At 38.1% G+C, this 11,978-nt stretch overlaps 1 protein-coding gene across 2 annotated transcripts in view; it reads right to left on the reverse strand.

Moving 5' to 3' along the window:
• Positions 1-11,978, reverse strand: part of LOC107710237 (pleckstrin homology domain-containing family G member 1-like) — a 48,943-nt gene that overhangs the window by 5,214 nt on the left and 31,751 nt on the right. For both annotated transcript variants that reach the window (XM_016514975.1, XM_016514974.1), the window contains exons 5-15: positions 7,966-8,012; positions 4,813-4,963; positions 4,554-4,685; positions 3,701-3,883; positions 2,676-2,771; positions 1,759-1,845; positions 1,073-1,106; positions 881-967; positions 741-779; positions 603-625; positions 333-503 (exon numbers count right to left, since the gene is read on the reverse strand). In XM_016514975.1, coding sequence (XP_016370461.1) covers positions 333-503; positions 603-625; positions 741-779; positions 881-967; positions 1,073-1,106; positions 1,759-1,845; positions 2,676-2,771; positions 3,701-3,883; positions 4,554-4,685; positions 4,813-4,963; positions 7,966-8,012 — 1,050 coding nt within the window. The remainder of the gene's footprint in view (positions 1-332; positions 504-602; positions 626-740; positions 780-880; positions 968-1,072; positions 1,107-1,758; positions 1,846-2,675; positions 2,772-3,700; positions 3,884-4,553; positions 4,686-4,812; positions 4,964-7,965; positions 8,013-11,978) is intronic.

Raw genomic sequence — 11,978 nt, forward strand, 5'->3', positions numbered from 1 at the left:
CCCTTAGAACACTATTCATAATCAATGAAACGTGAATATAAACCAGATCTTTACATTTGAAAATGAGTGAGGTGCTTTTCCTTGCAAAAATTGCAAGCACAAAACTAAGGTGTTGTGAGGACACTGCTATACAGATTTTCCGGGCGTTTTTTATTTTAGATACATTTTTGGTTACAGGCCTATGTTCCCTTGTTCTTTTTTTTTTTGGACATCAGTATGTTAGCATGTCAGATCCGTAACCCAAATCTAGCTAGCTCGTTTGCTGCTACTTTAACTGACCCCTAAGTAATTATTGATATGATTAAAAACATCAAATGTCAATTCAGACTTACCAAACCAGTATCGTCCTCATCATCAGCATCCTGTGGATGTGGCTCGTCATCAACATCACTGTGGTCACCAGGGTCCAGAGATTCCTGTGATTCGCTGACAAGGCTACGGGATCGGCCAATAGTACCCAAATGGGCAACAGGTGACAGCAGAGTGACTCCCAAACTAGAACACTGTGAGCAAATACATTTTTTTATTTATTTTGAACGATTTTTCATCAGATTTGTATAATGGATTAATGCTTTCATGTTATGGATTATGGTGTTCTTTACCTTTTGAATATCTGGACTGGATACTACAGCAACAATAAGGAAGAGTGAAAGAAAAAATTGCCACAATGTTTAAAAGATCAATATTATTTACAGGCATATTTTTTCTCAATTATCATTTTTCAAACAAATGCTACTTACTTATATGTTTAGAGTTTTTCAATAACTTAGATAAGGGCTCTGATGAAACAGCAAGACAGGCAGAGAGACACAAATAATGAGTAAATAGATGATCAATGAAAAATTGTTTGTTTGTTTGTTGTATTTGCTGTGGGTCTCACCTGTCTTCCTGCGTACTCTCCGAGGCGAAGGACCTTCTTTAGTGTTCACTCTCTTGTCATCAGAGTTGTAGTTAAAACTTGGGTGGTCTGAAAAAAAGTTAAGAATAGTGTCTGAAATCTAGTCTTTGTGAACACTCATAAAGTAAATATAGTGCTGTGTAGCTTTCAGTTTGAAGTTAAAGTAATGCTTACTTGCGGTATCCATCTCCAGAATGGCCTGCTTTGCCTGTAGAAACAGAAAGAACCTTCCTCAAACAGTTCCTTGAAGTATTTATATGTTTACTATGTATGATAGTATTTGATGAACTACCATGAATTTATACAAATTTTTAATAATATGTATATTGTATTGTTATGCAATATGAATTATAAATCAAACTATTAAAATAAAAGGGGGTTAGTTATTTTATTACAGTAATGGGAATTTCAGTGGGTGATGAAAAAAATAGGCTTCATTTTCTTAATGCAAAATATGATTTTTTTCTTCCTTTTTTTTTAAATTGAGGCAAAATATGATTCAGACAAATTTACACGTGATTTGCCCTGCTAAATGTAAATTAAATGCACATAGAAGGAAAAAACTTCAAGACCTTGAAATTAGTTAAACCATTTAAATGAGCCTATAAACCAGTAAACACAAAATTGCATCTTTTTTTTCTGTGAAAAATCTAATTTTGACTAAGTGGCCTCTGGGTGGCGCTATGTCTTCACTTCTGTAAGTACAGACATTTCTGCTCCACCTTCAAGTTCTTTCATGTGAACTACTTTATCGTGACACAGTTGAGTGTGAATAGCCAGATTTGGCCACAGCTGCCTAATCGCAGTGTGCGCTGTACAGAAGTAGAGCTAGGACAATGTGTGTATGTGCACGTTCTAACCTTGGCCGGTATTTTGGCTGGATGGTTTTCAAGGATCAGCCGTTTTAGATGTAGGACCCACATTCTCTTGTCCTGTTGAGACTTCGCCTAAAAGTGGATTAGAGGCATATCAGCACAACCTGCAAGTTTAAGATCATTTACCGACACACCTTTGAAACTACCGTGACCTAGTCATCCCACTATCAAAGAACATCAACACCAATCGTCAAAATCAAAACAAACACTTTCATCAATTGGGTGAACGTCAGCACAATCAGTAACTAACACAGAGATGAGGTTGACTGGAACTGATACTGACGCATTTATACATGGTTCATTTCAGAGACAGTAAAACGCAACATCCTGCTGTGAGAATTCATTATTCAAGCTAAATCTCTAAATTATTATTACTGTAATGCAGTGGGGAAAAATTGTCCATAGATGGATAGATTGATGGATGGATAGATGGATGTTCTAACCCTAAGAGGTTATGAAATCAAGGAGAACATATGACCGGGCATGTCTTAGCTGCTGAGATAACAGTGAGCCATTCAATAATTTGGAGATTAGGTGATTTACAGGTGTTCAGTCGGTTCAGTCCTCTGTGGCACATCATATTTATGACTACTCGGCTGAGGTCCAACACAAAGGTCAGATGTACCAACACTGGTTTAAGGCAAGACTCATACCATCACTCACACACACAGTTGTGTGTGCATATATTCATACATGCTGAAGCCTGTAGGTAAAGGGGTGCAGTTTTACTGGGGTAAAGTTCAAGGCAATTGGCTGTCCGTCAGAAGCCTGGCCTCAGGCTTGACATTCCACTATGTGTTTAACACAACCTGCTGATCTTTGGTTACATGCAGTTTGTGTGTATGTGTGTGTGTGTGTGTGTGTGAGAGAGAGAGAGAGAGAGAGAGATTTTGAAATAGTACCTGCACAGTGTGTTGAAGTTTGGGGTTCTTGTAGTGAAACACGCTGAAGCTTAGAGGCTCTTTAGGAATGACTTCTACCAACATTAGATTACAGCACTGCAGAAATGTAGAGATGGGAGGAGAACCAGATTATAGATTAGAATAAGGAGCAGTCATTTACACTTTCAAACATTTTATTGAACCATGACAACAATTTATGCATATTTCATTTACACACTGTCAGAAAAAATGTGCAAAAATTGTACGTTTAGGGGTACAAAAGCTTGTCACTGAGGCAGTGCCCTCTTTGTAACCTGCTTTACCCCCAAAGATTGCATATTAGTAACTTTGAGTAGTAATATGTACCCATAAGGTAGTAATATATATTCTTATGGTACTATTTTGAACCCCCACTAAAGATGAATAAGGTACAATGGTGTCCCTTTGAGGGCACTTCCCCAATGACAAGCTGTTGTGCACCTAAAGGTACAGTCTTTGCACAGATTTTTCTGAAAGTGCACACTACTGTGAAAGTTTAACTAAAACCAGTTTATTTTTTGAGCTGGTTAAAATAGGTTTTCACAACCGGATCAACTGCTTGATCAGAATCAGAGTTCGATTCCACCCCCTACCCTTACCCTTGCAGGTCTATTTCCACAGTGTACAATTTGGGTTCGAACCACAGAACATTTGCATCATCATTAAGAGTATTATCTGGAGCTGTTTACTACAGTAGCTGCATAATGACCCATTTGTGCCTTCAAATTTTCCACCAAACTTTACACGCACAAAACGTCGCTTGTATTTGCCATAGATACATTGCAAGAGAAGCAAAGAATGCAAACTGCTCTCCGAAGGTCATATTTCAGAGACAAGCATCAATGAGAAATGCATTAAGACCAGCTGGTGAGGACAAGGCTGACTTGGTAGACCACTTCGGCAGTCTAACTACCAACAAAAATAAAACTACCAAGTCCTGAACACCGGCTTGACCACCTTGACCTGATTGTCCAGAATGGGAAACTAGTAGGTATATGGACTCTCACCAGGATATGGGCTTTGTAGGTGTAAGTCTCCTCGCGTTTCTTGGTGATCAGCAGAACTTTGTCGAACAGGAAGAGTGTTCTTTCATTTTTCGCTCTCTGGATACGGAATGTTCCCTCAAGAACAAGCTCGCCGTAGCCAATCAGATCAGGCCCCTTCCAGTTAGTCAGCAAACTCTGAATCTCCTGAAAGAGAGAAGGTGAGAGCAGAAGAGGAGGAGCGTCACTCTTCACGTACATCAGGTAACTTAGCCGACGGGCAAGTTGGGAACAACGTTTATGTCTGATGAATCTCAAACATAATGTTCTATTATCTGTTACCACACATCCATAAAAAAGCGTGCACTCTGTAGCCAAAACTGAACTACTGGCTGGTGGGCTTGTGTGCTGCCAACATTGTAGACCAGGGGTGTCCAATCATGCTCCAGGAGGGCCATTTTCCTGCAGTATTTAGTTCCAACTTGCTCCAACACATCTGCCTGGAAGTTTAGTAATCCTGAAGACCCTGATTAGCTGGTTTAGGTGTTTAATGAAGGTTAACTCTGCAGTAAGATCATCCTCCAGGAGGAGAATTGGACACTGTTGTAGACCATCTACAGCACCTTGTGCCAGCAAAAAACAGCTACCATTTTCTTTTTACAGGGATGGTTTCACAAATGCATCACAAGCCTAAATAGATGGTGGAAGCTATTGGCACCAATGATCTTTATGATTTACTTAGGCTTACAGTTCTTTGGGGAATGTAGTCCAGGTCAGTTTACCCTCTTGTATTTCTTGTGAAGTAACTGATATAGCTGCCTAATGGTACATAGTGCGTGTATGAGTGTGTGTGTGTGTGTGTGTAAGGTTCACAAACCTGCAGTCTAACTGCATGCTCGTGTTTTCTCTTCATGTCATTGATGTGCCAGGCAACCCTCTGCATGGTGTCAATGGCCTCCTGGATCACGTCGTACATCTCTGAATCCTTCTCCAGATGAGTGGCAATCTCCTGCAAAACAGCAGTACATCTCTGACCTCAGATCATTGTGTGTGTCTAGTGCAGTCTTTGTGTGCAGGTGTACCATGTCTGGGGTCTGTGTGTATAGGAAGGTCACTCTGGGTGTGTTTGTACTTACATGCAGTAGTAGATGATACTTTAGGATCCTCTGGACAGGTTTAAGCAGGTAGGAGCCGAGAGGAAGGGAGTGTTTAAGACTTTCCTGGCGCTCTCGCAGAAACTTTGCCACTGTTTTGTTCCGCATGCACTCTGTTAAGACAGCAACGGACCTGCGGATGCACACAAACACGTGTTATCAATAAAAGATGTTTAGTTTATATCCACTCAGACTGTGGCAGATATGCACAATATAAACATGTCACGCACATACTATTGATTCTGCATCTCTCTATGATGAATTTGTTCAGGCTACAACCAAAAATACATATACAATGGCCAAAAAAGCACTTAAGTGCACTTAAAAATATCTGAATGTCATTACATTATATATCAAAATATCAAAGTAAATGTCATCTGCATTTTCTCAAAACTTCACTTTTTTTCATTGATGATGAGTGACTTATACTGGAGATTTATGTTGTATGTAGGGGAAGTCAGTTCCTCTCACATTCACGCAGGTGTCCTAGCAGACTAGTCATAGGTGTAGTTGATAACATCAATTATGAATGTGATCCAGTGTTTCACAATGGCTTTTTCTTCATTTTGAACAGTAAATCTCTTTTTTAGCATTGAAAACCCAAGAAACTTCCGTTTGCAAAATAATTTGCTTGAAATCTGTGCATGCTATCTGCCTTTGAAATAAATGACACTTGGGGCCAGATTGACTAAACAGGGCAAATTAGCATGAGAATGCAATCCCATACATGCAGTAATGGGAGTGGAAAATTCTGCGGTTGATCTAGAGTCTAGACAATGCGCAAATTAAAGGATACCGCTGGATCATTTCCATAATGACCAATGCAATCGACCAAGAGCAGCGCAAATTAGCTTAGGGTCGCAAACAAGCAAAGCCAATGATAATCAGGTGTGGGTAACAAACACAGCAGAATGGGTTAAGATGTTTTTTTGTTAAATAATGGCACAAATACCAGTAAACTGACTACCACAAACCATGGTAAATCATGTTGCATGATTCGTTTAAATACTCTCCTCCCGTAAATTTTGTGTCTGAAAGGGAAAATTCTACAAATGCGTATGCAATAAGGTCAGCTGCAAAAATAACTGTCTTCGCCTTTTCATCACTATTTGTCTTTAGTCAATCCTGACCAGCACCATTTTAACACCAAAAGAGGGGTTGTGCTGGCGCAAGGTGTTAGTACCGGTAAATCTGGCCCTTGGTTTGATACTTTATCTAATACAGTGACATTTAGACATTTTTAAGAGTGGCTTAAATGGATAGTTCATCCAAAAATGAAAATGTATTCTCTTTGGAACAACATGAGGGTGAGTAATTGATAACAGAATGATCATTTTTAGGAGGATCAAGTGTCCAAACATTTTTTGGGGGGCTAATGTACAGTATATTACTGCTTACATAAACAAATTAATACACGCAGACATACACACACACAACGAAGACGCATGTATGCACGGTTGGGAGAGTAAGGTCGGGCCCTTCTGTTAAAACACAGATTTTACAGTTTATTGGATCTGCTGCCACGCCTCACAAAGCACTGGGACAGATAGACGTGTGTGTGTGTGCGCACATTCCAGCATCCTGCGCACAGACTTCACATTGTCCCGATGGGAAATATGACCGGAGTATCACTGAGATACAGCTATTGCTTTCAGGAGTGTTACTGTATGTGTGTGTGAGCGTGCCATATGACCTTGGTTAGGGTCAACAGCTGTGTGAGGGTGTGCAGAGAGGGTCTCCGTGGTCCAGACAAGAATCCATGCATGCACACACACCATGCAGGAAGATTAAACTATACTGTCAGGTCACTTTTAATTTCTCCTAGCATCAAAAGTAGGACTTGTGACAGCACGTGCTGCACCAGTGTGTGTGTGTGTGTGTGTGTGTGTTTGAAAAGAAACTGTGGGTGTGGGTGGTATTTTGCTAGGGAAAGGTGTTGTATGTCAATGCTTTTGTTGAACTTTGTCATATTTCAGGCTTATGAATAGATTTAAATCTCTGCACATATACATGCACCCAAAGGCAAACACAGTTGACACATATTCACAATAATCTCCTGTAACCTTTATTCAACACTGTTCAGTCACTAAAACACTGACTTAGTATTTATTTTCATCTCTAATTCTCACCTCAAAACAAATGTTTGTGAAGTTGACCCAATGCAGCTTGCTAACCAAGCAAAGCTAAGCTATTTCAAAGGCAACTTCAGAATCCTTTTTCTTTTTTTTTTGTGTCTCGAAAGTGTTCATTGTATTGAACATGAATTCAGATAAACTAGTCCAGTGCACCCAAAAACAACTGGAAGTTGTGCGGCAGGCTTGAAGTTCTTGCTGACACCAGCTGCCGTGGATGCAGCACATGCAAAAGCTTTTTATGTTACCAATGCTTGTTCTATTAACAAGCATATTTGTCATCCATTACTAACTGTATGATGCATTGTTAGCGAAATTAGTCACGGCTGTTTCCTGAAACTGTAAAAGACTTTGTTGCACGTCTGTTATTCAAACCATGTTCATTCAACAACAGAGCTGTCAGTAATGATGTCACATAGGTGGTGGAGTAATAACGTCTTCTAATTAAATGATCTGAGGTCAAATTAATTAGTTGGATCATTTGCTTTATTTTCTTTATTTGTTTGTACCATAACTTTATCTGTAGGCCTATGTCATTTAAAAAAAAAAGTTTGTTAACCCTTAAAATGCATGAATGTTTCGCCAATCATTATTACATATTCGGGTCTTTAGCGACCCGGACGTATATCCAGCACAGATGGATCTCTAACTGCTGCAATAGCAAAAAACTCTACTGATATTTTAAGAACAATTACAGAAGAATAAATTAAAGCATATTTCGTTACCTTTTCAAACTTAAAAGGGTTCAATTTTTACCATCGCTGTTATCGTCAGAGCACACTTCCACAGTACATTCAGCATCTGCCTCATATTCACGATCTCAGGCATATTCTCAAAACTTGACAATGACTTGATATTCAATATTTTGATCACTGGCAGCTTATTCACCCTGAGACACCCATTGCTCTTGAAGTCTTATAAAGCTCTATATTGAGAGACAGATGGTGACATACAAACCACAGGAAATAAACTACAACCACAAACCACAGGAAGTATTTCTTACCTTGGATAATTTGTGCAGTACTGCGTGTAGATGTGGAAGTCTTCACTCTGAAAAACAATCAGGAAATTAGGGTCAGTTACTCAAAGTAAGATGTGTGTTTGTGTGGGGGTCAGCCAGAGGTCCCCACAAGGAAAATAACTAGATGTAACATATTAAATGATATAATGAAAAGGTTTGTGTGAGGGCAAAGAACACCTGTGCAGGACAAGTTACATGACTAATTTTAATACTTATAAAAACTCATTTATTTACTCACCCTCATGTTGTTATAAACCTATAAGATACATATATAGAACTCGTCAAACATGGTAAACAGAAGTTCAATTATATGTTCTTGATACACAAGAACCAATAAGGCTTATTGTTGCATGTCAATGCAAGATCCAGTGAGCGTGGATCTAGTGTATCAAGCAAGTACAGTTGAGCTTTTATTTACCAAATTTGATGTGCTCTATGTATGCACACTGGTCAATATTTATATGTGATAAAAGCTATAAATAAATCTGTTCATCATATAAAGTGCGTCATCATTGTGTATCAAACAGTGCCACCTTGAGGAAAAAAGATGCATTGCATGTATTGAGTCATCAGATATGTAAATATAGTTGCGCATGAAAAAATACTTACACATTTACATACCTCGGGTCTCTAATGACCCTATACACTTTTTACAAAAAATTAATCAGAAAACCGGCATTCTTTTATATTTTACAATTTTTTTCTTGTTATATTGTTTATAATTAATAGATTGAGGAATACTAAGAAAGTTGATGTCTAACTTAACAAAATGAAGGAGGGAGAGGGTAGAGAATGATGTCCCGGGTCGCTAAAACCCGAGGTATGCATATAAGGGTTACGTTTAAAGTTAATCCATTATTGAGATTTAAATCTGAGTTTAAAGTTATGGTGCAAAAGGATTAAAGTTAATCTTAAATATAACTTAAATCCGATCAAAATGATGGGTTAAAAATGTAAACCTGCAGATGTGGAAGTCTTCACTCTGAAAAACAATCAGGAAATTAGGGTTAGTTACTCAAAGGAAGACATGTGTTTGTGTGGGGGTCAACCAAAGGTCCCCACAGGGAAATAGCTAGATTAACATATTAAATAATATCATAAAGAAAAGTAATGCAGAAATGTTTGTGTGAGGGTAAATAATACTTGTACAGGACAAGTTACATGCCTAAATGTAATACTTAATTCATAAAAAAAAAAAAAAAAAACCCATTTCTCACCATCATGTTGTTACACACCTATAAGATACATACATAGAACACATCAAATATGGTAAACAGAAGTTCAATTAAATGTTCTTGTTAAGCAAGAACCAATATAAGGCTTATTATGTGTGTCAAGCAAGTACAGTTGAGCTTTTATTTACCAAATTTGATGTGCTCTATGTATGCACACTGGTCAATATTTATATGTGATAAAAGCTATAAATAAATCTGTTCATCATATAAAGTGATGGTGTCTATAATTAATAGATTGAGGAATACTAAGAAAGTTGATGTCTAACTTAACAAAATGAAGGAGGGAGAGGGTAGAGAATGATGTCCCGGGTCGCTAAAGACCCGAGGTATGCATTTAAGGATTAATGTACTATTCATTTCTTTAGGGGTAAAAAGATCTTAAAGTGCAAAAGGTTACTTGGTGCATTTTTACATGTAATAAACAAAGGGCTGCTGTATTGGACACGTGATAGAGATAGAGAGAGAGCCAGACAGTCAGACAGCAGGAAATTAGGGTTAGTTACTCAAAGGAAGACATGTGTTTGTGTGGGGGTCAACCAAAGGTCCCCACAGGGAAATAGCTAGATTAACATATTAAATAATATCATAAAGAAAAGTAATGCAGAAATGTTTGTGTGAGGGTAAATAATACTTGTACAGGACAAGTTACATGCCTAAATGTAATACTTAATTCATAAAAAAAAAAAAAAAAACTCATTTACTCACCATCATGTTGTTACACACCTATAAGATACATACATAGAACACATCAAATATGGTAAACAGAAGTTCAATTAAATGTTCTTGTTAAGCAAGAACCAATATAAGGCTTATTATGTGTGTCAAGCAAGTACAGTTGAGCTTTTATTTACCATATTTGATGTGCTCTATGTATGTGCGTTGATCAATATTTATATGTGAATAAAAGGCAAAAATAAATCTGTCCATCATATAAAGTGATGGTGTTTCTTCAGGAGAGATGGATTAACCTGCTTGATTCATATGGATTACTTTACAATGTCTTTTTGAATCATCAGAGTTTGGGTGAAATGGACTTTCAGTGGAGGGACTGATATCTCCCATGTTTGATTAAAACTGCCTTCATTTTTGTTTCAAAAATGAATGAAAGCGCACACACAAAAAAAAAGTCCTATAACTGGTTAGTACAAACGTACACTTTTAAATTTCAATAGAAATGACATTAAAGTATATGTTAATTTACCACAGATGCTTGGCAGTATTTGAAAACACAATTTATATTTCTAAAGACAATAGAAGTAATTAGGAAATTTACATTTACATCTCATCATTTAGTAGACGCTTTTATCCAAAGCCACTTACAAATGAGGAGATCAATAGAATAGAATAGAATAGAATAGGTAAGTGCTAGTATTAGTTGGTCAGGTGCTGGCGAAAAAGATGTGTCTTTAGATGTTTTTTGAAAATGGCTAAAGACTCAGCTGTTCGAATTGAGATCGGGAGGTCATTCCACCAGCTGGGCACAGTCCAGGAAAAGGTCCGTGAGAGTGATTTTGTGCCTCTTTGGGATGCCACCACGAGGCGCCGTTCACTTGCAGAACGCAAGCTTCTGAAGGGCGCATCAGTCTGTACTAGCGGGTTTAGGTATATTGGTGCAATTACATATTGCACCAATATAAACGGAAATTACATATAAAGAAATTACATTAAAAGACGTACTTAAGATCCTACTTAAGTAGATAAAAAACCCCTAAAGTTCAGCTAATTGCATTGTTAGAAATTAACAATCGGTCCCTATAGATTCTCTTTGCCTCCTTGAAAACTTCTCAGTCCCTCAAAGTATATATACTGCCGGGAAGCAAGAAAACACACATTCAATGGTATTCTCAATACTTCAACTTTATTCATAGATACAATGCATTTAATATAAATCTATACTATATTACATTTTCATTTAATTGCAATTAACATGCAATTACTGTCAAACATTACATTCAGTTTGTATATATTATTTCTGTAATTACTCATTTTAAATGTATGTTAAAGTGGACTTCTTTTTCACAAGGGTATGTCCACATTTATATAGCTAGTTTAGTGCGTGTATGTCTGTTAGGCACATAAAGCGACAGACTTGCTCTGAAAGGTCACATCAGGATGTTGCGCTACAGAAAAAGCCTCACGTTACCAGCACACACACACACACGCGCACAGCGGTTGCAGTGACTGTAATACGAGTCCTGATGTTGTGTTTACAGTAATGGTAGATGTGAGTGTGCTCTGATTAAATCTCTTTCCTCTCCTCCTTCATCTGGAGTCTTTTGCTCTCTCATTCTGCCTGTATGAACATCAAAGCACTTGGAAAATACAGAGAGTCTGAGTATCAAAGAGACATTTATCCTCTTCCTCTAATATCCCCCCTCTCTCAGCCGCCCCCGCCGGCTTTCACATCTGCCCTCTCTCTCTCCACACACACACACACACACACACACACACACACACACACACACACACGCACACACAAAAATACATTCTACACACTGTCTGCAAGTATGGTAGTATGCTTTACTGAACACCACTAGAGAGACTGGTTGTAGATTGAGATGCACACAAACCATCCTAAACATCTTTCAAACTGTCAAGACACACACTGTATATGTTTGTCTTCAGAGGGTTCACATCCGGCGTATGTATGGGTGTGACATGTGTGTGTGAACACACCTGTTCAGGTAATAGTGTGAAGTGGAAACAATCCATCAGCACAGACAGAGGAAGTGATGATGGTATTAATACTGCAGCATCCTG

The sequence above is a fragment of the Sinocyclocheilus rhinocerous genome, unplaced genomic scaffold (genome assembly GCF_001515625.1).
Source record: "Sinocyclocheilus rhinocerous isolate Xijiao unplaced genomic scaffold, SAMN03320098_v1.1 scaffold1167, whole genome shotgun sequence".
In the NCBI taxonomy this organism is placed as follows: Eukaryota; Metazoa; Chordata; class Actinopteri; order Cypriniformes; family Cyprinidae; genus Sinocyclocheilus; species Sinocyclocheilus rhinocerous.